We start from the raw sequence: 22,983 nt of genomic DNA, 5'->3' as shown, positions 1-22,983 counted from the left end.
GACAAATGACATGTGCGCTTTGGCACTTCAGGCACAGCTGTGTGTGAATCAGGGTTGGCAGATTTCCTCAGCTGAACGTGGCTGTTTGTTTGGTGCACGTTCTTGTGTGTTACTGACTGCTTTAGACACAGGTATTTCACGGACTGCTTTAGGCACGGCTGTACTACTGACTGCTTTTGTTCTGAACGTTCTTCTGTTGTATGTCACTGACTGCTTTTGTTCTGGGCACATGCTTTTGTTGTGTTTTACTGACTGCTTTTGTTCTGCACACATGCTTTTGTGTGTCACTGACTGCTTTTGTTCTGCCCACATTCTTTTGTTGTGTGTCACTGACTGCTTTTGCTCTGCACACACGCTTTTGTTGTGTTTTACTGACTGGTTTTGTTCTGCACACATGCTTTTCTGTGTCACTGACTGCTTTTGTTCTGGGCACATGCTTTTGTTGTGTGTCACTGACTGCTTTAGACACAGGAACTTCAGCCTTAACATGAGCTCCAGTTTGATGGTGAAGGGGCTCTGCAGCCTTTGGCTTTCTATCAGTACCAGTAACATTACGTTTACGCCGTTTTACTTTCTGCTTTTTCTCTTCTTTTGGTTTTTCTTCAGAAATGCTATCTAGTAGTCCTTTTTCTGCAGCATAAGCCAAAATGTCTTTAGCAGGCACTTTTTTAGAAGAATATTTCTGAAAATTTCAAAGGAAACAACAATGAATCTAAGTCACAACACAGAGCTGCTCAGAATTTACTCCATGAGAAAACTGTGGCAGAGTCTAGCAGAAGGACTTAAGTCACATATGATAAATGTTAACCAAACTATTTATTCATGAAATTAAGAACATGACTGTTGTGTAAAGAGTATATCAGAGCATTTGCTTCTCAGAAACTTCGTTCTCTACCCCTCTTTGTTCTCTCCCCCAAAGAGGGGAAGCTCAGTTCCAGCCTCTGTACTGCATGTCTGACTTGTGGTTTAACCCCAACCAGCAACCAAGCTCGCTCATTCCCCCACCAGTAGGGTCAGGGAGACAATCAGAAGGGTAAAAGCCAGAAAACTCATGGGTTCATAAGACAGGGGTTACTTGGGAAGACAAGTGCCATCACTCCAAATGTCCCCAGTTCCTCCTTCTTCCCCCCACCTTATATACTGATCATGATGTCATATGGTATGGGATATCCCTTTGGTCAGTTGGGGTCACTGTCCCAGCTGTGTCTCCTCCCAGTTTCCCAAGGACCCCCAGCTTCCTCACCAGCGTGGCAGTATGAAGAGCAGAGGCAGCCTTGGCTCTGTGTAAGCACTGCTCAGCAATAACAGAAACATCTCTGTATTATCAACCCTGTGTTCAGCACAAATGCAAAGCACAGCCCCACACCAGCCACTGGGAAGAAAATTAACCCTACCCCAGCCCAAACCAGCACACTCCCACACTGACCTGCTCTGTGATGTGTCTGTAATAACATGCATATACATTACACCTGTGTGCGTGTGTGTATCAGAAGGAGTTACTAAAATACAGAAATGTTACCAGTAACATTAAACATGAATAATTTTCCCTATAATGAAAATCTTCCCTCATAATACATAAGTAAGGAATTCTCGGACTAGAGTAAGTAGGAACCAGCTCAGCATCCAAGCATATAGAGAAAAAATAGGGAAGAAACTACTTAGAACTAGCTAAGAAGGGGGTTTCTGTAAACCAGAAATTTCAGTTTAAATTGTAAGTATGTGTTTTCTGCTTCATGGAGAATGATCATTTCCCAAATAACCTAAAAATTGGCCATAGGAGCAATTGCTTCTGTCCATTAGAATTTGACAAAAATTTGACAAAAATTATTCAAATTAACTACCTGAAACAAAAGTACTTGTTTCTCTAGAGGGACACAATATGGTAAACAGATGTACATAGCATAATTAACTAAAACTCAGGGAGCTAGGTTAAAAATATTTTCTATTGAAAAGAAGAAGGTCAATAATAGGTAAATTAAAGGCTTTTCATATGTGATTCTCTTACTCTTAATAAAATCTTCTCTTCTAGTTTCCCCTAAGAGACAAGCTTCTTTCAAGCACTGTGATCACAGTATGACAGAAGGTAGCACAAATGACCAAATAAGATCTTCTATCATAAATTTGCAAGGAAATTCTAATGAGCCGCTCCCCCCCAACCCCACCCCTTCCTCTTTTGGTTAAAAAGCTCTTGCTTTTCTCAGACACAAGAGGAGAATGTTGATGCTCAGAGATGCAAACTGGCCCTTTAAGGCCTTTCCTCAGGAATTGTGCCAACATTTTTCCATTTACTCAGCAAAAGCGCCCTGCCTTTCAAGCCAGATTTGCATATGCCTTAGTTTGGGAAGGAAACATATTCATACTTATTTCACTCAAATTATAATAGTGTCACCCATAGGGTTTAAGAGTTTGTCTGCATGGACACTGCAAAATCCTGGTGACACATATAAAAAATTAACTTTACTAGATACCATTTATCATGAGTCTAATCAACCTATGTATTTCATTCCAAGGTATGACAACAATATATTTCCTCTTGATGTTGCTGGCACTGACTTGGATCATGGGCCTGCTCTGACCAGGAACAGCTCCAGAACAACAGGCACATGTTGGAAAACTGCGCTCAGCATAAAATTCCAGAAGTGGCACATTTCAACTGCTCCCTATCCTTTGGTCTTAAGACAACTAAAGAGCATCCAGGAATTTTATTTCAAATGTTCAATTTCATTCATTCTTCTGTGGAAAATTGCAGTAGTCATCTTCTGTGAAGTGATTTTAAATGGTAACTTCCTTAGCTTACCTCTCTTTCTAGAACAGCTACAAAGCAGCCACTGGAAATTTCTGATGGCTCCATTTTGAAAAAAATTTCAGTGGAAGCCTCTGAATTGGAGCAAGTAGAAAAAACAGGAGGAATAAGCCTGTAAAAAATAAACAAAATACCAGGAAATCATATTTAAGGATATAAAAGGAAATAAACAAGGATGCATTAAAAGTAATTTCCAAATATGCCTTTCAATGACATAGCTTAATTTTAAACAACTGCAATTCAGGAAAGGCATAAGAATTCATCTTTTTAGAAACAATGGGGGTCTTTCCATTTTTTTCAATAATTCACATTTTTTCCAATTAATGATATTAACCACCAGATAATAAATATGTATTATTATAATGAAAAACTTTATTCTTTCTCAGGTCTGCAATTACTGGATTATCAAGTTGTCCATGAAGTTGGGGAATGACCTGAAAACACTAAGCAGCTCAGAAATTGCAGAGATATTGACTTTGAGTTAATAGTATATGCTCATAATAAATAATATATCTAAGCTAAAAACCTTAGGTTAGCAAAATTTGCTAACCTAAAAATATTTTTAAAAATTGAGTGATGTTTTTACAGTTTTACAGTTTTGTAGAGCATCACTGGGGAAGAAAGAACTAGCCTTTTCTCATGTTTTCCTTGTATTCCAGGAACGCCTAGCTGTTATAAAGAGGCCCCAGGGACTTGGCTCATAAGGCTGCTAAACTAGTACTAAGAGGTCTCAGTATGGAAAAAACACTCTCAAAATGTCTTTTTGCAATTATAACCCACTTCCTTTTCACATTGCTGAGGAATATAAGATAGAGCCCCCCCTCAGTGCTCCATTAATCCTCTTGAGAGAGAGCTTTATTCAAAGATGGTTATGGAGAAATGCATATAATATTTGTAAGCAATATCCTGATTTGGCTGGCTAGTTCATTTGTAATGGAAAGTCTGCAAAACTGTTTGTTTCTAAGTTTCCACCATAATTTGGCTTTTTTTCTATGTGCCTTTGAACTTGATAAAACAGACTACAAGGCTCACATACTCCTCACATTATATGTCCTGTGACACAGGAGGTTTTTCATTTTACATCAGCTCACTCAATTAAAAAAAAAAAAGTGATTAATTTTTACTGATGTATACAAATTACTGTTAGCAGGAATCCCTTCAATGGATGGTCTGACCCTGAAAAATGATCCAGAAATTAACTCAATTTTGATACGCCAAAGAGAAATACATGAGTGGTTTAGATTCCTCTCTAAACACACCTGTTACAATGTGTACCCTTACTTAAGGTGAAGCCTTTGCTATAAACTGTCATATCCTTAAGGTAAACTCAGCTTAGCCTGTGGGTACATGTTTAAAATTACCCTTACAAGTGCACAGCCCTAAGACCAGCTGTATGATCCCAAACTCCAGCAGAGCCTTAATTTGTTCAGCACTACTCCAGTACTGCAGAGTAATTCCAAAAGATATAATGCACATAAGCACAACTGGTGTAAAAGTTTCTTGAAAGCCCTCGATTTTATTGGAAAAGGAAAATAATATTAAGTAGACCTGTGATGATCATACAGGATGTTTTATTAGTGTAACTTCCCTCTCAAAGACACTACTGTAAACACTGGGGCTAGTAATTCTGCAACAGTTTTTTTCATTCTATACTGCATTGTTTTATACTGCATTGTTTTGAGTAGGTTCTCTAATTAATTCTAAGGAAAGTGTAAAAGAAATTGTTGTAAGTAATACATGCATCTTAAATGGCTTGAGCCATATAAGACATCTTAAGACAAGCATAATCACACTATACATTTTATTTATGGTGTTCTATTACTGCTGGTTACCAGCAACTTTACTGTAGTGAGAACTGTGCATGAAAACATCCAAGATACTGCATAACAGTGCAGGAGAAACCAATTCTGAAATTGTTATTTATGGAGCTCAATCAGTCTTCAGTCACAAATTAGCTCAAGTCTGCCAAAATCCTAATGTAATTTTATTGTCCCTTTCTGACCATCTGAGATGGCCTTGTATTTGGAAGTAAAAGTATAATTTGGTGGTTTGACAAGTTTCATGATGTTTCTGCAAAACACTGAACAGATTTTGGTTTGGCTTTGAGGGAAGGGGAGGTGTTTTACACAAGGGGGAATTTTTTCTAAAATAATTAAAGCTCTGAGAACTTTTTAATACAAATTCTGTTATATGTGTTACAAGTGTATGTATTATTTGTGTTCAACTACTTTGGAGACCATTACATTCCAAGGTTCCCTGAGTTCTCCCCATAGTGTAATAGCTGCATAAAGATCAAGACATGACAGACTCCACAAAATTTCAAATTCCAAAGGAAAACACAGTTTACAGCAAGAGCCATAGATGCTTTTGGACTAGCATACCATCACTGGCAAGACAAGCCCTGATTTCATCCCACTTAATGTAAAAATTCAACCAGGCTAATTCAATTATCAGTGAATTGCAAAAAAGATACATTTTGTTGCACTATGTCTTAACCTTATGAATAATATATAACTTTTCAAAATTCTTCACACTGGTCACAGTTAACATTTACCATTTTAATCATGCAAAATTTAATTACACTGAATATCTTGAGCCACAGTACCTTTCCCTGCGATAACCAGTGTATTAACATCATCTAAGGTAATATAAAATCTAAAAATATGGTATTACTCTTCTGTGCTTTTGGCAACATACACTCTCTTAACCTGCATCCCGTAATCATCTATTGTATCTATGTGCAAGTGAGTGCCAACTGTTTGCATTTATCTATTGTGACTGAAAGGAAAATCCAGAAAGTACTCACCAGCCTTCTAACGATTTCTCTGTCTGACAGGGGTGACAGCTGACAGGTTTTAACTACATATAAAGTATACATAACACATACTTTTTTCATATAGTTGTATTTGTTATGATTGCACAGGATGATCTCTTACTGTAACCCATCCTCCCCACAAGTCATTCATCTGAATCCAGAGATGAGCAATCCTACAGCTAGTGTTCTTATTCTTCTATATTATTCTCACAATTTAAGATTTAATTCCTTTTTCCTTTGAAACTGATCATTCTAGGTCAGAAGCTGAAAGCATGCTAGCAAGTTCCCTGACTTCTAGTCTCCATTTTATCTTAAACTAGCTTCATTCTCTGAATACTGATACAATAAAAGCAATAGCTCTATCAGAAGAGTGTTATTTCCAACCAGTGATGGTTTCCTCCCATCTTAGTTTCAGGTGAACAAAACTATTAGATGAAAAAGTCAATAGAATACTGCTAAGTACTCTCATAAACATCAGAAAAAATGGCATGACAGGCAGCAAAAACTATTGTAAATATTAATTTAATGCAAGACACATATCAGTCTGGGAGATAAGAATTATGCTATAATTTAAAGTTATACTTTAATTTTTCCATAGATAAAACTACTCATTCCATACCTATATGGTTGTCCTTTATCTCCTTCCACTCCAGATTCCAGTGCTTTTTTCACTACTAGTTCATTTTCTTGTGGGTAAACTGAACAAGTGCAGTAAACAATAGCTTGTACTTTGTTAACTACAAAACAAAACAAATTTTCTACTGTTCAGATTCTTCATACAGACAGTGGCTTGGTAACGACTGAAAACATCACAAAAATTATGCTTGGATGTCACTTTTACCAATAAGAATATCCTCCTGCATGCATTAGTATGCAAACTCTAATGGTTTTTAATAATTAAAATGTTAAATATTTGCAGATCACAGCACAAATTCAAAGCTGTATCTATCTTTTCACACAGCTACAAAAGGAGAGGGGAAGGAAGTGGCAGCATGCAGATGGAGTCTGACTACATTTGCAGCATTTCCAAATCAGAGTATGACTAAGTCACAGTTCCATACACAATGCTGAAGACTGGTGAACACTAGGACACAGAGACACCTTCAGATTGGAGGTGATCATTATTCAGGGTTTTGGTTACATGCTTATTGTTAATTAGTAGAGTAATCCATGTATTTTTAACAATGTAAAAACTGGTGATAGTACAATGGAATCAATAGTACGAGGTCCTCCCAGAAACTGGAGAACTAGCACACTTACATTTCAGTGCATGAATCAACTCGTTAAGCTGCCTCTCAGCAAGAATACTGAGTTTATCCTCAGACACAAATCCCTGGAAAAGGTCTCGTAGCAACCCTGCATCTAAAAGTAGAGAGTTGTAAATTTAGTATTGCAACTTAGTGTCTTAAAATTCAGTTGTTTGCAGAAACAGACGTGGTTGTTACTAGTGCAGTTAGAAGGTAGGTTTTACAAATTAGAATACCAAGGAGTGCCTAATTGATTTGCTTTCCTTCTTTACCTGTAATTACTGGTGCCTCTTTTTGCTTCTATTTAATGAAAATTGTACAGTGAACAGACTTATACAAACAGTCAATAAAGGAATGTAAGCAAATGGAAAATAATATACATATTGGTATATTGAAATAAATTTTCTGCCTATAGTCTTTTTACTTTAAAAAAAATATATACATTCTGCTCCCCAGAATAAGCCTCAAACTTCATACTACCAACTTGAATCAGACAGAGAATTATGCAAGTTAATATATGTTTTATAGTAATTAAAATAAGGGTTTTTAAATAAAATGATACAATTTACTGAAGTACCTACACTGTCTAGACCACAATACTTGAATTTATTCATTTCTACCAGAAAGCATGAGCTTTTCTGTATCAAAAGCTACCTCTGTGTTCACTTAAAATAAACTCCATTGGATTGCCAACACCCAGTCCAGAGCATTGTGGTAGCAGCAAAATAACTTTTGCCTTTTGAAGTCTTCGGTCTGTTGGTTCAAGCTCAATAAAGTCTTCATGCAACAACTGAATATCTGCAAAATAAAGGAAGAACTCAACAGTTATGCATTGCAAGCAAGCCTACCTACAGGTGATACAATGAAGAGCCTGTGCTGTTACATAGATTTCTACAGAGCTAGAGCCTGCTAGACCCAGATCCTCCAAATTATAACCTGTGGATTTCAAATGGATTGAAAGGCTAACTAGACCTGCATCTTCCACTGAAAAGACAGCTGATGGGGTTGCAGGGTCTTGTTGCATTCTGTTCTGATCATGTCCTCTGCATAAACTGGACAAGTACATGTGTTTTGAATTAACACTCAAACAGCTGGAAATCAGACTGAGAGCAACAGCCAAAGCACCAAATAAATGGACCCAAAAGTTCCTAGCTACCAGCTACACCAACTGCTATACAGTAAGTACTTCTATGGAAAAATTCATCTTGACATTTCAGGAGCTTCCATGTATAACATGGTTAATCTGCAGCCTTCAATTAACTTGACTGTAGCTGAAGAGCTGTCAGCACACCTTGTGACAAAAAAAAGTTGTTACTGCCCTCGCCAAGTCTTCAAAGAAGAGATCGCTGAATTCAGATAGAATTATGCTGTATTTATAGATATCACAAACATCTGTATTACAATACTTTTTGCATACCAACTGTTTCAGCACCTACTTTCACATCCCATATGACTGAAAATATTCCTCAGTTCTTCTTCTTTTGCTGAAGATTTCACACCACAAACGAAAATTGTGGACATGCCATGATTTGTCAGCACTGACATATGGGCAATGGTCAGATAGGAACCTGTGTGAGCCACTATAATGTCATCACCTGCATTCAGCAGCGCCTGTGCAGAGTGTACTGCAAGGCTGCGAGACTTATCCTAGAAAACAATGACACAAAAATTAAGTACAACCATCTATTTTGGTTTCTATGAATGTCAACCTTCTTTTTCAAATTAGCAAAGAATTTAATTGTTTTCATAGGAAATGGGAAAGAAGGGAGGAAAAAACTAACCAGATAGCTCCTAACACAGAATTAAATAAAGTACAAATCCAAACAGTCACTCAATAAATTTAAATAACTTAATTCTAAATAATACATTAAAAAAGCATAATATCTCTACAGGTGAAAAGAGAGAATGCATATCATCCCCATGAGGGATGAAGAACTCCTAACAACAGCCAGAAAAGAACAAACATAGGCCGCAATTCAGAACAGGCAGAATTAAGAGAGAAATGCAAAACTATTCACATAGCTCTTGACAATCATTACAGGAGAAATGAAGTCCTTACAGATCAAAATTTTGCTGAAATCTGAACAACACAGAGCCAGATTGGAATGCAGAAAACACAGGGACCACTCAAAAGGAGTCAGTGGCCTCATACCAGGGGTGATTAAGAAAAATCATCTCCATCAAATTACTTAAAAAGGCAAGGAGTAAAGATACTGACCACAGGTACAAGGTCTTGCACCAAATCTGACAAACACTGATAATAAATGGAAGGGCGGGAAAACGCTGCTAAGCCTTTAAGTTCACATCATTGTCTATGTACTCACAGCATTCAAGCACCACCCTTCCCCACCAAAGAGACAGAGGTTTTGAGAGTTTTCTTTCCTCATTTTGAATACTTTTAAGTAGTAGTAGTCAGAATTTGTTCCCATCACCTATGAGGCTCTCATGTATTGTCCTTTTCTGTAAATCTTCTATTAAAAATATGCACACTGAAATTGAATATTGAATAGTGAATCACTATTTAAGTCAGGCAATGAATTTTGAGGCTAAAGTTTCCCGACAATGTTAAGCATCTAGTGAAAAGGCCCATTGAAATGTTTCTGCTAGGCACTCGAGAATCATCAGATAGTTCAGATAACTCGTGGTTGTGTGTTGTTGCATGGTTACTCCAAACCACTGCTCTACAATAGGAACTTCCAACCAATCTTGTCTGGAGAGTCTAATGACAGTAAGTCAGGAAAAAGACCAGTGGGGTTTATGGAGATCTAGGAACCACACTGCACAACATACAAAGAAGTGTGATCATTCCATCCCAAACATGCAGTTGAAGAGGAAGAAATACTACAATAGCACACCAATATCTACTAACTGGGGGAAAGCACACAGAGATACATCAGAACTTTCCTCACATTTTTTAGAAGTGAGACTGCCTCTTTGATCACTTTTTATATTTAATGTCAAGAGTTTTAAGATTAAATTTAAAACATTCTACTAACCTAATTGTACATATCAATTATAAGCATTGACATTTGCATGCTAAATTTAGTAAGTGAATGAGTTTGTAACCTTCTAATTACCAAAAATAACCAAAACCTTAGGAGGCTATGTTGCTACCTGACTGATTTAATAGGATAGTCACACAATACACGACCTCATTCTAATGCAAAGCAATTACTTCAGTTTGCAGATCATCTGACTCAAGGGTGACATCAACTCACCTGCAGTAAGAGTTTGCAATCTGCAAAAAGATCTAAATTAAGCAATTCTTCTTTAAGAGAGGAAGGAAAAACCAATACATCATGGCAATGTTGGTCCATGGCATATGTATAATGGTCAAAGTCTGACACGGATTCAACCTTTGTGAGTCCCTTCGTCTCCAAATCTCTGATAACATCTTCAAGGCTGTTAACACACAACTCTGACCATTAAATATGCAAGAGTTACTTAAGCAATATAGTTTACATTGATTATATGAATTTTTTACTTCTGTTAGTGTGTGCATACATATGCATACATACATAGGTACAGAATGCCATACTGCCTGTAGGAGGGGAACTTACCATATTTTAGGCATATAAGTTCTGGTTTGAAACAATTAAGTTAATAAGTCTGATAAAATAAATTAAGAAAGATGTACGTGTCTCCAGAGAATGATTCAAAGCATCAAAACAGAAATGTCCATGTGCTCAGGACACACTGTAGTAAATTTACTGCTGGAATGCTTTAGTTCTTTCAATTGTTTTCAATTTAGCCCAACTCACCAATGATTTTAATGGCTGATAACCAAAAGAATCCTTGTGTAAATGTAATGAAGGCATAACTGCTGAGGTTAGCAATTCAAATATTATAAAGATTTAAAGGTATATGTAGCAACACTTGTTTGTTGAACAGTGCCATAGCCTTATATGGTACATTAAATGTGGGATGAATGCAGCAGCTTTTAGTCCAGTCTTATTTAAGGGCTGCAAAGTCACAAACAGAGTAAGACACATTATCTTCTAAGCACCAAACACTGGTCCAAGACCAGAGTAGAAAAACAAAATTCTTGAAAACATTATAAAATGGATTACCTGTCTAACAAAACAGATAACAGGATAACTTGGTATGGTTTATGTATCAGTTAGTACAGAACTGGGAACACCAGTTATAGCGATGTATAGACTATATAAAGTAGTCTACAGAATATAAGAATTTTTAAAAGTGTGTTTTTATTTCAAGTTTACACCATCCTTACAGAATAAACACCAGTTTAAGTATTGTATCTGTCTCAACACCCTTTGCCAAGATTATGGCTTACACTAATACATCCACTTTTAAAGATGTTGCCTCTATCTTCTGTCATCAAGTTTACTCATCCATATTTTTTTTAACTTTATTTCCTTGGTTTTTTTGGTTAAAGACCCACACAGGCAACAAAATAGTAAGAAAAACTGTTTCACAACCTTGTTACAGGGGATGAATACCATTACTGCAATATATAAAAACTACAAGCAAACATAACACAATGGAACTGGACTAATCAGAATTTCCTGTAAGAATTTTAAATTACTGGTAAAAATATAACCTGAGAATTCTAAAACAAGCACGGAGCAACCTATATCACTTCATATGTAAAACATCAATACCAAATGATACTTTAAAGTCCTTACCTTATTTTAAATGTGTTTATCCAAACATAGAAAGGTAAAGCAGAAACTCTTTGTTCCTGCTTCCATATGGTTTCTGGTACAAAGTGTTCAATTGAAAGAGCATCGTATTTAATGTGACATCGTGCCAGCGCAGCTGCCGCTTTGGTCCTACGACTACAAAAACATAGTCATAAGTTTAAGAAGAACATTTCCTATCCCAGACAATGGTAGCTGCAAGGTAGTACTCCACAGCTAAGATTATTTCATTTAAATGCAGGTGGGACTGGAATTATGACAGGTGACTCTCAAATACATTCACTTTCTCAAACAGCTTAAAAAAACCCAACCCAATATACTTTGGAACTTCCACCCGTGGAATACAATCATGAGATTCATTCAAATGTTTGAAAATGTAAATACATACATGTATGTATTTGATGAGCATTTGATGAAAGCTGACCTGTTGTACAGAAATAACACCAACACAAGTATGATGGCAACCAGGAGTCAGAGAAAATATGCCCAGTCTTTTCTCCCCACAAGCTCTTGATACAGGATAATGCACAGCAAATAAAGATTGTTGGTGAACTACTTCAGATATATTACTTACTGCCCTCCAGCAATACCTTGCACTTAAGATATTCATGAACGTTTTGGGCTACTCTAAATCCAGCAACAGCACAATTTTGTCTAATAAATGCCTTTAGAGTTCCTCATCTGACTAACAAAATAATAAATATAAAAATGTTTATTTTATGTACCCTCTTTTTTGTTCTAATTTTTAAAAATAATAAATATTTAACAAAGTTCCATAATAGAAGTACTGCTAAATAGATGCATGTTATTCCATTCCATGACCTCTTGATTCTATTACACTCACACTTATGAACATTTACTGAATATTTAATTTCTCTCCTAAAACTGTATGATAAAAGTTTCAACAATGCCAAAATACGACAAGATGCTAGTAAAATAATCCATAATATAAGGATGGTTTGTTAGCTGTATTTTTCTTAACTATAAAAATATGAAAGTTCCCCTTCAAACTAGGCTCTCATTAAAAATTTAAAAAGGCCACAAGGTTTGAAAATAAAAGACATGCTTAATAACTATTATTAAAAGGTACTGGTTATACAAATCTGCATTTTTGCTAATATATATCAACAAAAAAAGCTCTTTGCACATATACCTATATAAATAATGCCCTATTTCCTGAACTTCTTCTACAGGTTCCTCTTCATCAAAAATCTTTCGTGCTTCAAACTTTCGGTCTTGTAGGTCATAAAGCATCACAACAAGCAAGCTGGTCAACTCATCCGGCTGCAACAGAAACGCATCTGGATAGCAAAAGTGACACAAAGTGTACCTTACTTCTGCAAAAAATCCATATCAAACAGCATTCTCCTGTGTAAGAGGCATTAAAAACTCCAGTGAAATGCTTATTTGTAAGGACACAAAAGTAATTCCTTATGGAGAGCTAATAAAACACTGAAGATTGTGGTTTTTTAAAACTCAAAATACACATTTTGTAAGTTATTTAGCTTATCAAATTAAAAACATTCTCCAAACACAGATAAAACACTACATCTTAACAACTTCTAATGTTATCAGCATTGACCCATTGAAATTGTTTTCTCCTTGTTAAGGAATTGAATAGCAAAGCTAACAAAAACTTCCTGTCTAAATTCATCTCTTGTGGGATTCTTCTGTATGTAGTAACCCATAAGCTCAATTGTAATAACTGTTCTGCTGTTGGGATTTATGTAAAATCTCCTTTCCATATCTAAATTTTTACATCAGGGAGCATCACTGCTTAAGGACAGTAATTAACAGCACTTCTGTTACTATTGTCTACTTCTTTCCATGAAATTCCTACAGTTATTATGCCTTCTAAAATGCTAAACTTCTCACAAATATGACCAAAATTAGTTAGAAAACTCAAGTTGTTAGGGAAATACCACCAAACACAGAATGTTAGCATGTAAGTCTTACTTCCTTACAAAAACAAGCGAAAGATAAATGTGTTGGATCATTTGCCTGCTCACATCAACCTCCACAAATAACATCAGTTCAAGTTCATCTTGCAATTTGCATAGCCATCTAAGACTAAACTGGAAGGAACAGCAAACTACTCTGTAAGGTCTAGAATTTCTTTTCATGTCAAAGCAGGAAAGTATGTTCAGAGAGTAACCTAGACCAATTTTTGCCAATACAATATTTGTATATAGTATGGTTTGCCCAGGAAATGAAATGTGGGTTCAATGCATTTTTTTTGTCTGATGGGATTCTCTCCCTGGTTTCTAACTCCCAAGGACAGGAAGGATACATGATTTTTTTTCCCTGCTCACAAGGGGACACAGATGGAAAGGAAAGCACATGGGCAATCTGACTGAGCAAGTACTGCCCTGCAGTAAAGATTATGGCTCTCTCTCCCACCTTCTTTCTTTGAAGGTTTTGATTCCCTTCAAAAGGTTGTACGGTGCAACAGAATCTCACAAACAACATACCTAGTACTTTGGAGACAGAGGCTTTGGACAACTATCTAAAACGGCCAGCAATATTTCAGTCTGAGGCTGTCATATAGTTCAAAACAACAAAGGTTGCTTTGAAGAGTGTTGCAGAATCCTCAGAAAAGATTCTAATTACATCAGTGTAGAAAATATAAAATTTATTTCCTCACAACAACATTCACTTACTATTGACTGGCATGGGTAAACACCACTATCTAACAATATTTCTTCAAGAAGATCTTGATCTGCGAAAAAAAGAAAATGCTGACAAGTTATGCTATGAAATCTACAAAATTCTAGGGAAGAAAAAGAAAACCTGATAAATCACTAAATTGTAAGTTTAAAACATCATGAAAATTAAGGGCAAATTCAATCATGAAGAATAGCAACTTTATATAATTCCTTTACATGAAAACGTATAGGGTTTAAATGTTTGATTTCACAAAAGGCTAATAACACTTAGCTATATTTAACTATTTGAGGCATATGAGTAGTCCTGTAATAACCTGCAGTTTAACAAAGAATTCCTCAGATCTCTGCTGTCAGAGATCAGCATGTTGCTTTTCTGTGTTTTCCCTGCTGCACCATTTCTGTTGGCAATTGTTGGAAAAGTTTTGTACTTACATTTTAGAGCACTGAAAGCCAGTTCATAAGATACACGCCTGGAATGCTCATCTTTAAAAGCTAGCACGGGAGGTTCTGAGTTATCGCCGTACCGCACCAGCATTTTATCCTTACTCTTTTCAGTACGAATGCCTTGAAAAATCTTAGCTGCATTCATGTATACAGAGTCAGGATAGCCATCCTTCTCAATCAGAGTCACTGTTCTTTTTGCAACGGATCCTTTTTCATCTGAAATTTTAATTTCACTCAAGTCCGACGTATCATTTATAACATCCTCATGTGAAGATACCAAGTTACTTTTAGAACCTGGCATTTTTCCAGTTGCTGACTGTGTAAGTGCAAGTCACAGTCCTGCTGCCTCTGCAAAAAAAAAAAGTTTGCACTGAATCATGAAATTTTCTTTTGCTAGAATAAATTTTCCCTTCATTTTCAGGTTTTCAATAAAACTTATTTTCTTTTTTAGGCACTAATGCTGCAAAAACATGTATCACCTATACTTGTATACATCTATCATCTTACAGTATACAGAGAAGTATTTATAAGTTTTCTTACCTTATTTGTTTTCACCAATGCCAGTGCAAAGACTGTTATTTGTTTCAAAGAAGTCAGTGCTTCACAATAAATGATCTTAAACAGACTGTACAGGGAGATCTGATTCTCTGTGTCTAATAAGAAGCATTAGTATTGTGGACAGAATAGAATCTCTTACTAGGAATTCTCTTTTAAGAAAAAAGACACCACTGAAATTTCAAAGCAGACATCATATCTTCCAAAGAAAAACCATCTTGAAAAGAGTTGCAGTGAATTCCAAATGTTTGTCCACTAACTTCCACATCTGTTCTTAAAAGCAGAAAAGAGAGATCACCTAAGTGTTACATATTTAACACAATACCTAAACAGCAGAATTTTAAATGCAGGAAACCATTCTGAGAGTTTCTGAAGGTATTATCCAACTCTCCATAATCCCATGTGCATTTCTTAAATTCTCTACACATCCTACATAAACAATAAAATAAAAACTACCTTCCCCAGAGATGGAATGGGGTTTCAAGAAAAAGAAAAATAAAAAGGCCCAGTGTTAGCTGAATGCAGAAATATGTTAAAGTCCCACGTAAAACACACCTAAAGTATTGGATTTACTCTACTTGCTCTGGTTGTTATAACATGCTTTTATGATAACACTGGGAGGTGTTCAGAAGAAGGCTAAGCCAGAACAAATTTAAAGATAGAATTAATATTTATTTTTTTTAAAAATCAAACTAGTCGTAATGTCTGGGGAAGAATAATACAAGAGAACTGTGAGGAACTTAGCAGCTTTAATACAGAAAGTCAGGCATGGATCTGGTGCTGATAAATATTTTAGAACTAACAGCATAAAACAGCAGATTTTGGGGGGGTTGCCAGTCTGGGGGGAAAAAAAAAAAAAAGGTGATACTCTGATCAAATGGAAAGTATCTTCCTTTTGCTACATAATTTAGTTCAGCAGCATTCTCAAGCTTTTACCCAACACCCCTCAGGGTAAAATACATACTTCTCAGGCCAGACATACTTGCTCAGCACGCTTTTTTTTCCTCTTCCCTTTCCTGCCCACCATCACAATAAACCATAGTGGCAACACTGGATGGCAGCACAGAGTTGGAGGGGAAAGAAGGAATGCAAGTTGTTGCTTTTCCAGCAGGCAGCCATGAAATGCCCCATACTGAGCCAGCACTCCCCCATTTGAACTCCCTTTCCCGAACACTGGTGACACTCAGCCCATTTCTCCCCTCTCCAAGACCAGCACAAGTCAGTGTCCAACCAGCCCAGCATGCTCCAGACAATGGACCAGTGTTCCTTCCTGAATTCTGGCAGCTCACCTGGAGGAGGCCACATTTCATTCTCCTTCCCCAGGATTTGCTCTCCAAAACTAAGTACTGCTAACACTATCAAAGCAATTATTCCCATTTCTTTACAAAGGCAAATAGTTTCCTCTGGTGGGAGCTTAGCTCCAACATCTCTGGTGTTAGATGCAGCACTGATGAATCCATGGAGCAAACTTGTATGAAGCTATATTGAAACAGAACAAGCAGTGTTATCAAAAGAAAACACTATTCTTCACTAGAATAAAGTACCAGATTACCTAAACCAAACAGAAACTCTTGTGCTTAGAAAAGAAAAAAATCATAAATACTTTCAGGGTCTTTTAAACTAATTTCACCAGCAAACTTGTATACGACTTCACAGAAACATGGACACCATCTAAAGGGACCTGGAACTCGAACCCCTTCTCCAGGTGAACATAAATATTCCTGCTTAGAATATGTAACAAGTGAACTATGTCTGTGGTGTCAGGACTTTGAAGACTTGAAGAGTTCCCAATTACTCTTTGTGACTTCTTTGCCACAGCCGACTTTGCTGAGCCACAAGATACACTGATATTAGGATGATGTGATGAATATACTTTTCCAAAAGATAAATGTCACCCTAACAAAGATGAGATGACAGTGTTCCGCCCTGTGCAGATACACTGCACAGCTGCAACACCGTAAATCACTGCCTGGATTACTGAACACTGTGCCAAGCAGAGTACACCAAGTGTGATTAATATGAAGCTCAGCTGGGAAGAAGAGCTTCTCAGAGAAGAGAGAAAAGATCCTGTCTTTGTTTGTGGAAGAAATGAGTCGGATCTCAAGCAGATTATGCAGCTGATGGGGAAAAAACCTTTAAAGGTCCCAAGGAAGCTATCACACTACTAAAACAGAATGGCCTTCAAAGTTCAGAAGGATTTCTTTTTCACTGTTTAGTTAAGAAATTTTTCAAATGAAACATGAATCTGTTGTGTTACGGGGTCACTAAAGCAGATGGACATATAATGTGAAGACAGAAAACATAAAATAAAAGTTTATAATATTCCTGAGTCATACACACACTAAATCAACCTTATTTGGACCCAAATCCAGCATCTCTCCATACAGTCTTAGCACACTGATTCCATGTTAAAAATATGTACATACTCTCTGTGATCTGGCTAACTAGAGGTAAAAAGCAAACACTTGTTGTGGCAATAAAGTTTCCAAGTTCCTGCCAACGTACTTCCATACTGTTTTCCTTAAGCTTGATGAAATTTACAAGTTAGAGTAATAATAGGGAATGCAAAAGAAGGGAACTTAAAGACATCCATGACTAAGATTTAGGTAACAGCTACTGGGCAGCTGTTCTCCATGACACCTAGAGTTCCTGTGGTAAACAGCACCTATCTCAGGACGATACTGGTTGTGAAAGCACAGAAAATAGACAAGAAAGTTTCTCCCCACTTCTGCTTCCAAGTCACAATCCACTAAATTCATGACAATGATCAGGACTACTCACTGTTAAGCACAACAGTTCAACAAGCACTACCAGTAGCATCCCAAGGAAAAAGGGGAGCTTCTTTCTTACCTTATCTGTGCAAAGGATGTACAAAACTCTCTTCCAATCACAGATGCAGACAAACTCCCATAACACAAATTACTGTATCCACATACAAACAATAAAGATAAGAAGACTGCAGATTTCAAATAGCAGAGTGCGAACTAGGGGTGAGACTGGGGAACTAAATTGGACTATACTGCTTTAAAGTCAGGCAGTGTGAGGTACGAGGCCTGGAGGCATTCACATTTCTTCCTATCTTTTTTACACCCAAAGATTGAGCGGAGCTCTCAGCTGCTCTGATAGGCTCTGTGTTTGAAGCATTCAACACATCTAAGATTAAGCCCACAGGAAATCCACTGGAAGAACACCTGAAGAGAACATGGGTGAGAGAGAACAAAGACTTTATGCTCATGCTCTGAGAAAGCTCTTGAACAAGATGTTTTAGTTAACCTTTTATTGACTCCCTGGACGTGGCTCCTCACACACCAACAAACAGTAAATCCTTGACAGCCATATATAGACACGGTAGTTTTTGTCTTACTAACTCTATGGGTACACATGACCCCATAAGTCTCCTAACATCAATTGCAACTGTCTGACACAGAACTCCAAAGCCTCTGCTCTCCCCAGCTACAGTCAACTAATCTGGAGGGGACGGGAGATTAGTGAGCCAGGAAAAGAAGTCAGCCATGAGACCATTCCCCAGCTCCGCTTTACTTAGGAGAAACAGCTCAAGTCGACTCATAGGACAGATGTACAGCAGCTAAAAAAAAAAAGGAAGAAAAAAATGGAGAGGGAAAAAACGCTACTTCTTTGTATAAACAGCCAAAACGTTCCGAGATTGCCTTCCCTGGGCCGGGACCTCGGGGCTCGTACCCGGCCAGGCCGCTCCGCCCGCGGCCCCTTCGGGGCGCTGCGGGACAGAGGGCGCTCCCTGGGGCTGCGGGCACCCCTCCTCGCCCATGCCTGGCAGGGGCTGCCCCACGCCCGGCAGGCAGCCGGACCCCGGCCGCCCCGCCGGCGGGGCCCGCACGCCCCCGCTCGCCTCACCCCCGGCCGAGCCGCGGCCCAGACGCACCTGCGGGACCGCTGGGGTGGGGAAGGGGCGCCGCAGCGCTGTGCTCCGGGGGGGGTCCCCCTGCCCAGGCCCCCCGGCCAGCCCCCTCTGCCGGGCCGGGCATGGGCTCAGGCCCGGGGGCCGGGGGGCGGCGGGGCCGGAGCCGGAGCCGGAGGCAGCGGCGCCGCTCCCGGCCGGCGCCGAGCGGGGCCTGGCGGCCGTGCTCCATCCCCAGCGGGCAGGCCGAGCCCCTCACTCCCTCAGGATCCACCGGGAGGCACAGGCAGCCTGGCAACGGCTCGCCCGGGGCTGGGGAGGGGGAGTGTGTAACACACAGGTGTTTCCCGAGGTTTCCCTGAACGGACCTCTGCGAAAATCCATGTCGCAGGAGCAAGAGGTGCTCCCACGCTCCCTTTGCAGCTTTGGTTTGGTTTAAAAATAACCAGAACACAGCAAAAAACAAACAAACAAAAAACCCAAACCAACAAAAAGCCCAAATGGCATTAGTTCTTGCAAGCTCCATGACCATGTTTAAAGACAAATGTTACTGACATTCATATTTGTAACTCCATCGAACCCTCGCCAATTACAGGACTGGAAATCTCCCAAGCACGGCAATAGCCCCAGATAAGGTGCTGGGATTTCACTTGCGCTTGAAATTAGCTGCATGGTGTTACCTTACACCATAGTCTTGTAATGTTTTAGCTGTCTCAACCTCTACTTTTGAGAGTTTGGAAGCATAATTGGAGCAGGCTTTAAAGTTGTTTCCAAAAATTTTATTTAAAAAAAAGGCTGTAGTTGAAATTATGCCAATAATCAATGAGCCATAACCTTGTCAGAAAGCTGCTTTTTCCCTATAAACTTTGTTCCTGTTACATCAGTGCTGTCATGGACAATCTTTAAATTCTCCTGAAAAAGCAAAAACCCCTGTGATTCAGTTAAAATCTGTAATGACTTTTGGTGTGTCATTTCTCCAACACAATCCTACCTAGGACCTCACAGAAGAATCTGTAGCAGAGCTGCACAAAAGCTAGGTGATCAAGGCTTTGGTCTAGGTTGGCTGCACACTTAGTAAAGCTCATTATAAACCTAAGTACATATGTGCTTTTACAAATTGTGGGATTGCAGAGTTTTTGGGAACAAGCTGCATTGAAGTGCACAAGTCAATGCTTGTTATTCCTGTGAAAAACTTGGGTGTTAGCCAGATCCCTTTCTGGTATCAATATTATCAGATATCTAAGCAAACCAAGCTGTGACTCTATGCAATTGTGTGCATCAGGACTAGAAAATTCGGAGAGTTAAAAACAGTGCTTAGTTTGCTGATGGTACAAAGACACCTTTCTGGTCTGGACCTGCTACATGCTCCAGCATGGCTGCTGCAATTGTGATGGCAGCAGTTAATAACAAAGTGAGCCAAATAGGCTGGGTAAACTTTGCATGTAGCAGTTCAAACAAATCTTGACTCTTTCCTGATGAAGTGGTGGAATACATGATTAATCGGTTGTATGCATCAATAGGGCACAATGCTAGCTACAGTATAGATGGAAAGGAGTTTTTTATGCTGTTTATTTCATTTTGTTCGAATAGATAAGGCAACTCTTTTTAAAAGACAACTGGAAATTGCTGCCCAATGTCAATTTTGTTTCTGTGTACTACTTTTTCACCTTCACTTTGAAGTAGTTTATTTTGCTAAGAGTTCTGCTAAGAATTTTCAGTACCTGGAGCTATTTGTCTTTTGAAAGAAGGAAATATCTTTTAGCACCACCATCTCATTTCCTTTTTGTCTGTGACATTTTTAACTACTGTCCCCTCACTGAAAGCCTTCTTAAAACTCCTTAGACTTCTTAGCCTGTGTTCTTTTGAATCATGGAGGAGGTAAAAAAGAAGCAGTATTCTGTTTAATCTGGGCCCTTTCTTCATAGAGCATAGCATGCTCTGGAAGCTGAGCAATCTCATTATGGCTAATTCGGTGGGAGCTGAAGTGGCTCACTGAAGTGCACTGAACTGCAGCCTCAGCCCCAAAGTGGCGCATGAATGAGCTGCTGACATAGTTAGAGTAGAACATTAAGAATAAAAGGTTGAATCTCATTTTTTTCCTGCACCAGTTGTAATACTTGAATGTGTTTGTTAGGCTAAGTCATGTCAAATTTGGTAAATTAATTTTACCAAAGTAAATGACTAAATCAATTTTACTCATTGAAGGTAATAGAATAGAAAACTGTTAGGCTCTTCTGTGTAAGCTAGTGGTTTAAACTATATCTAGTAGGACTCAAGGATTGGATATGGTAAAACCTGAACTTGGTAGCTCAAAGATAGTACAGTGGATTGAGTTGATACTTTTATGGGAATGAGATCTTGCTCCTGAGTGACAACTTTCCGCTCAGAGCCCACCTGCCTATATTTAAAGCCAGGGCTCTTTTCTCCCTATGTTTATCTCCCTATAGTTTATCTCATTTTTACCTGTTGTTTCACTGACCACTCGCTCTGTCTCATAAGGTCTTTCTGCCCTCATTTATACCACTTCCCTCATTCTCACTACTATGAATACTTTCATGAATTGGCAAACTATCATATCTCATTGCTTCCTTCCCTGTCCAGGTTGTTGCTGAGAAGAGTCCTTATATTCTGAAATTACAATCCAATTATAATAAATTATGCAGAGGCAAAAAGACCAAAATTTGCCAAGCCAGTAGTACCCACAAACACCTTACATGCTGATATTGTCCATGCTGATTTCTGAAATTCTGAATTTCTTGAAGAAATCAAGAAACACCAAATATTTGAATTTTTTCAAGTGAAGTGTCAAGTGCTGACATGGTATAGTAATACCTAGGAGATCACTTCATATGAATTTCAATTCATCCAAGTCTTTCACATTGTAGAAGTTTTCATTACTCATTGAATCCACAGGAACTTGGGGTTACTGGCTTATAAAGTTCTTCATAATGAAAGACCAGTAAATAATTTATCTAAAGCAAGTAAGAAGTCATTAATATTATATATGCCAGGATGTCATGTGTAACAGGTATGTCTGTATTTAGCACCATGCTGTTATTGGTAGCCATGGAACCTGATCCTGTGTGGTGTTGCTCTGTTTTGATACCTCTTTCAGACCAGATTAAATAGATGAGGAAGGGTGCCAGTTTTATTTGACACAACCCAGGTTGCAAAATTAATGTGTAAACAGATCTATTATATAGCAAGTTGGAGTTGGTAAGTGAACAAAGACTTCAACGGTTTTGTCCCTTTTAATACTTTGTGAGTAACTGTGGTTTAGGTGAAACTGATAATAATTTCGTTGCAGAAATGTTTAAAAATTTGGTGGTTCCAAACTGGTAGTCATTGTAATACCTTGTTTTGACTCAAAAAAAAAAGTTGTCTTTTGTTCACGTCAAACCATTTAATAATTATCATATGTTAAACTTAAAACCTTTAAAGAGCTATGGTGGGGAAAGACATATGAGATGTTACCTTAAATTCTTTTTTTTTAATATCTTTCCTTCTTGTTGAAGTGTTTAGTGTAAATTTCTGAAATATTCATTGGTACCCTGGTTATGGTCAGTTCTTCTGCCTCAGAAGTGGAAGATTTAAGTTCTATAGCAGAGTGTCTTTCATTATAGCAAGAAAGGACTCTGAATGAAGTATAATAACTTCAAAGTTAAATGCCGTGCAAGCATACACAAACAGCTTCCTGGACTCTAATGTAAACTGAAAGGAAAGGACAAAGGAAATATAGTTGATAAACAAAACTTCCTCCTTTGCTTTTCTAGTCTAGTTGCAAATCCAGCCGAGAAATGTAAGGAGTTCCTTCAAAAAAACAATTTTTACATTTAGTTTTTCTAGATTTTTTAATTTTATTTTTACAGGTAATGGTCAAATGAGTCCCAAAATTTTTAATGGCTTCAGAAT

General features: G+C 38.0%; 1 protein-coding gene across 2 annotated transcripts; it reads right to left on the bottom strand.

Annotated features, from left to right (window-relative positions):
• Positions 1–21: 21 nt before the first annotated feature.
• Positions 22–15,200, bottom strand: NSUN7 (NOP2/Sun RNA methyltransferase family member 7). 2 transcript variants are annotated; one of them, XM_018068535.1, is made up of 11 exons: positions 14,628–15,200; positions 14,190–14,248; positions 12,683–12,813; positions 11,515–11,667; positions 10,084–10,267; positions 8,302–8,512; positions 7,520–7,663; positions 6,879–6,980; positions 6,238–6,355; positions 2,798–2,915; positions 22–682 (listed from the first exon to the last, which is right to left on the bottom strand). In XM_018068535.1, the coding sequence occupies exons 1-11, from the start codon at positions 14,938–14,940 to the stop codon at positions 164–166; spliced, it is 2,052 nt and encodes a 683-aa protein (XP_017924024.1). In that variant the 5' UTR covers positions 14,941–15,200; the 3' UTR covers positions 22–163. The 2 variants fall into 2 exon arrangements, with proteins under 2 accessions (XP_017924024.1, XP_017924029.1); XM_018068540.1 differs by lacking the exon at positions 14,628–15,200 and having other exon boundaries at positions 12,683–12,897; positions 14,190–14,246.
• Positions 15,201–22,983: the final 7,783 nt, after the last annotated feature.

The sequence above is a fragment of the Manacus vitellinus genome, unplaced genomic scaffold, assembly GCF_001715985.3.
Source record: "Manacus vitellinus isolate BGI_N305 unplaced genomic scaffold, ASM171598v3 scaffold_0_pilon, whole genome shotgun sequence".
NCBI classification, from domain to species: domain Eukaryota; kingdom Metazoa; phylum Chordata; class Aves; order Passeriformes; family Pipridae; genus Manacus; species Manacus vitellinus.
This window is presented reverse-complemented; position numbering and strand designations above follow the sequence as displayed.

Excerpts from the sequence above, each read along its gene's own strand:
- NSUN7 (XM_018068535.1), bottom strand. The coding sequence starts at position 14,940 with ATGCCAGGTTCTAAAAGTAACTTGGTATCTTCACATGAGGATGTTATA. Across the intron at positions 12,814-14,189 it reads TTTACCCATGCCAGTCAATA|CCGGATGAGTTGACCAGCTT; the intron begins GTAAGTGAATGT and ends TTTCTGTTGCAG. Across the intron at positions 683-2,797 it reads TAGCTGTTCTAGAAAGAGAG|AAATATTCTTCTAAAAAAGT; the intron begins GTAAGCTAAGGA and ends TGAAATTTTCAG.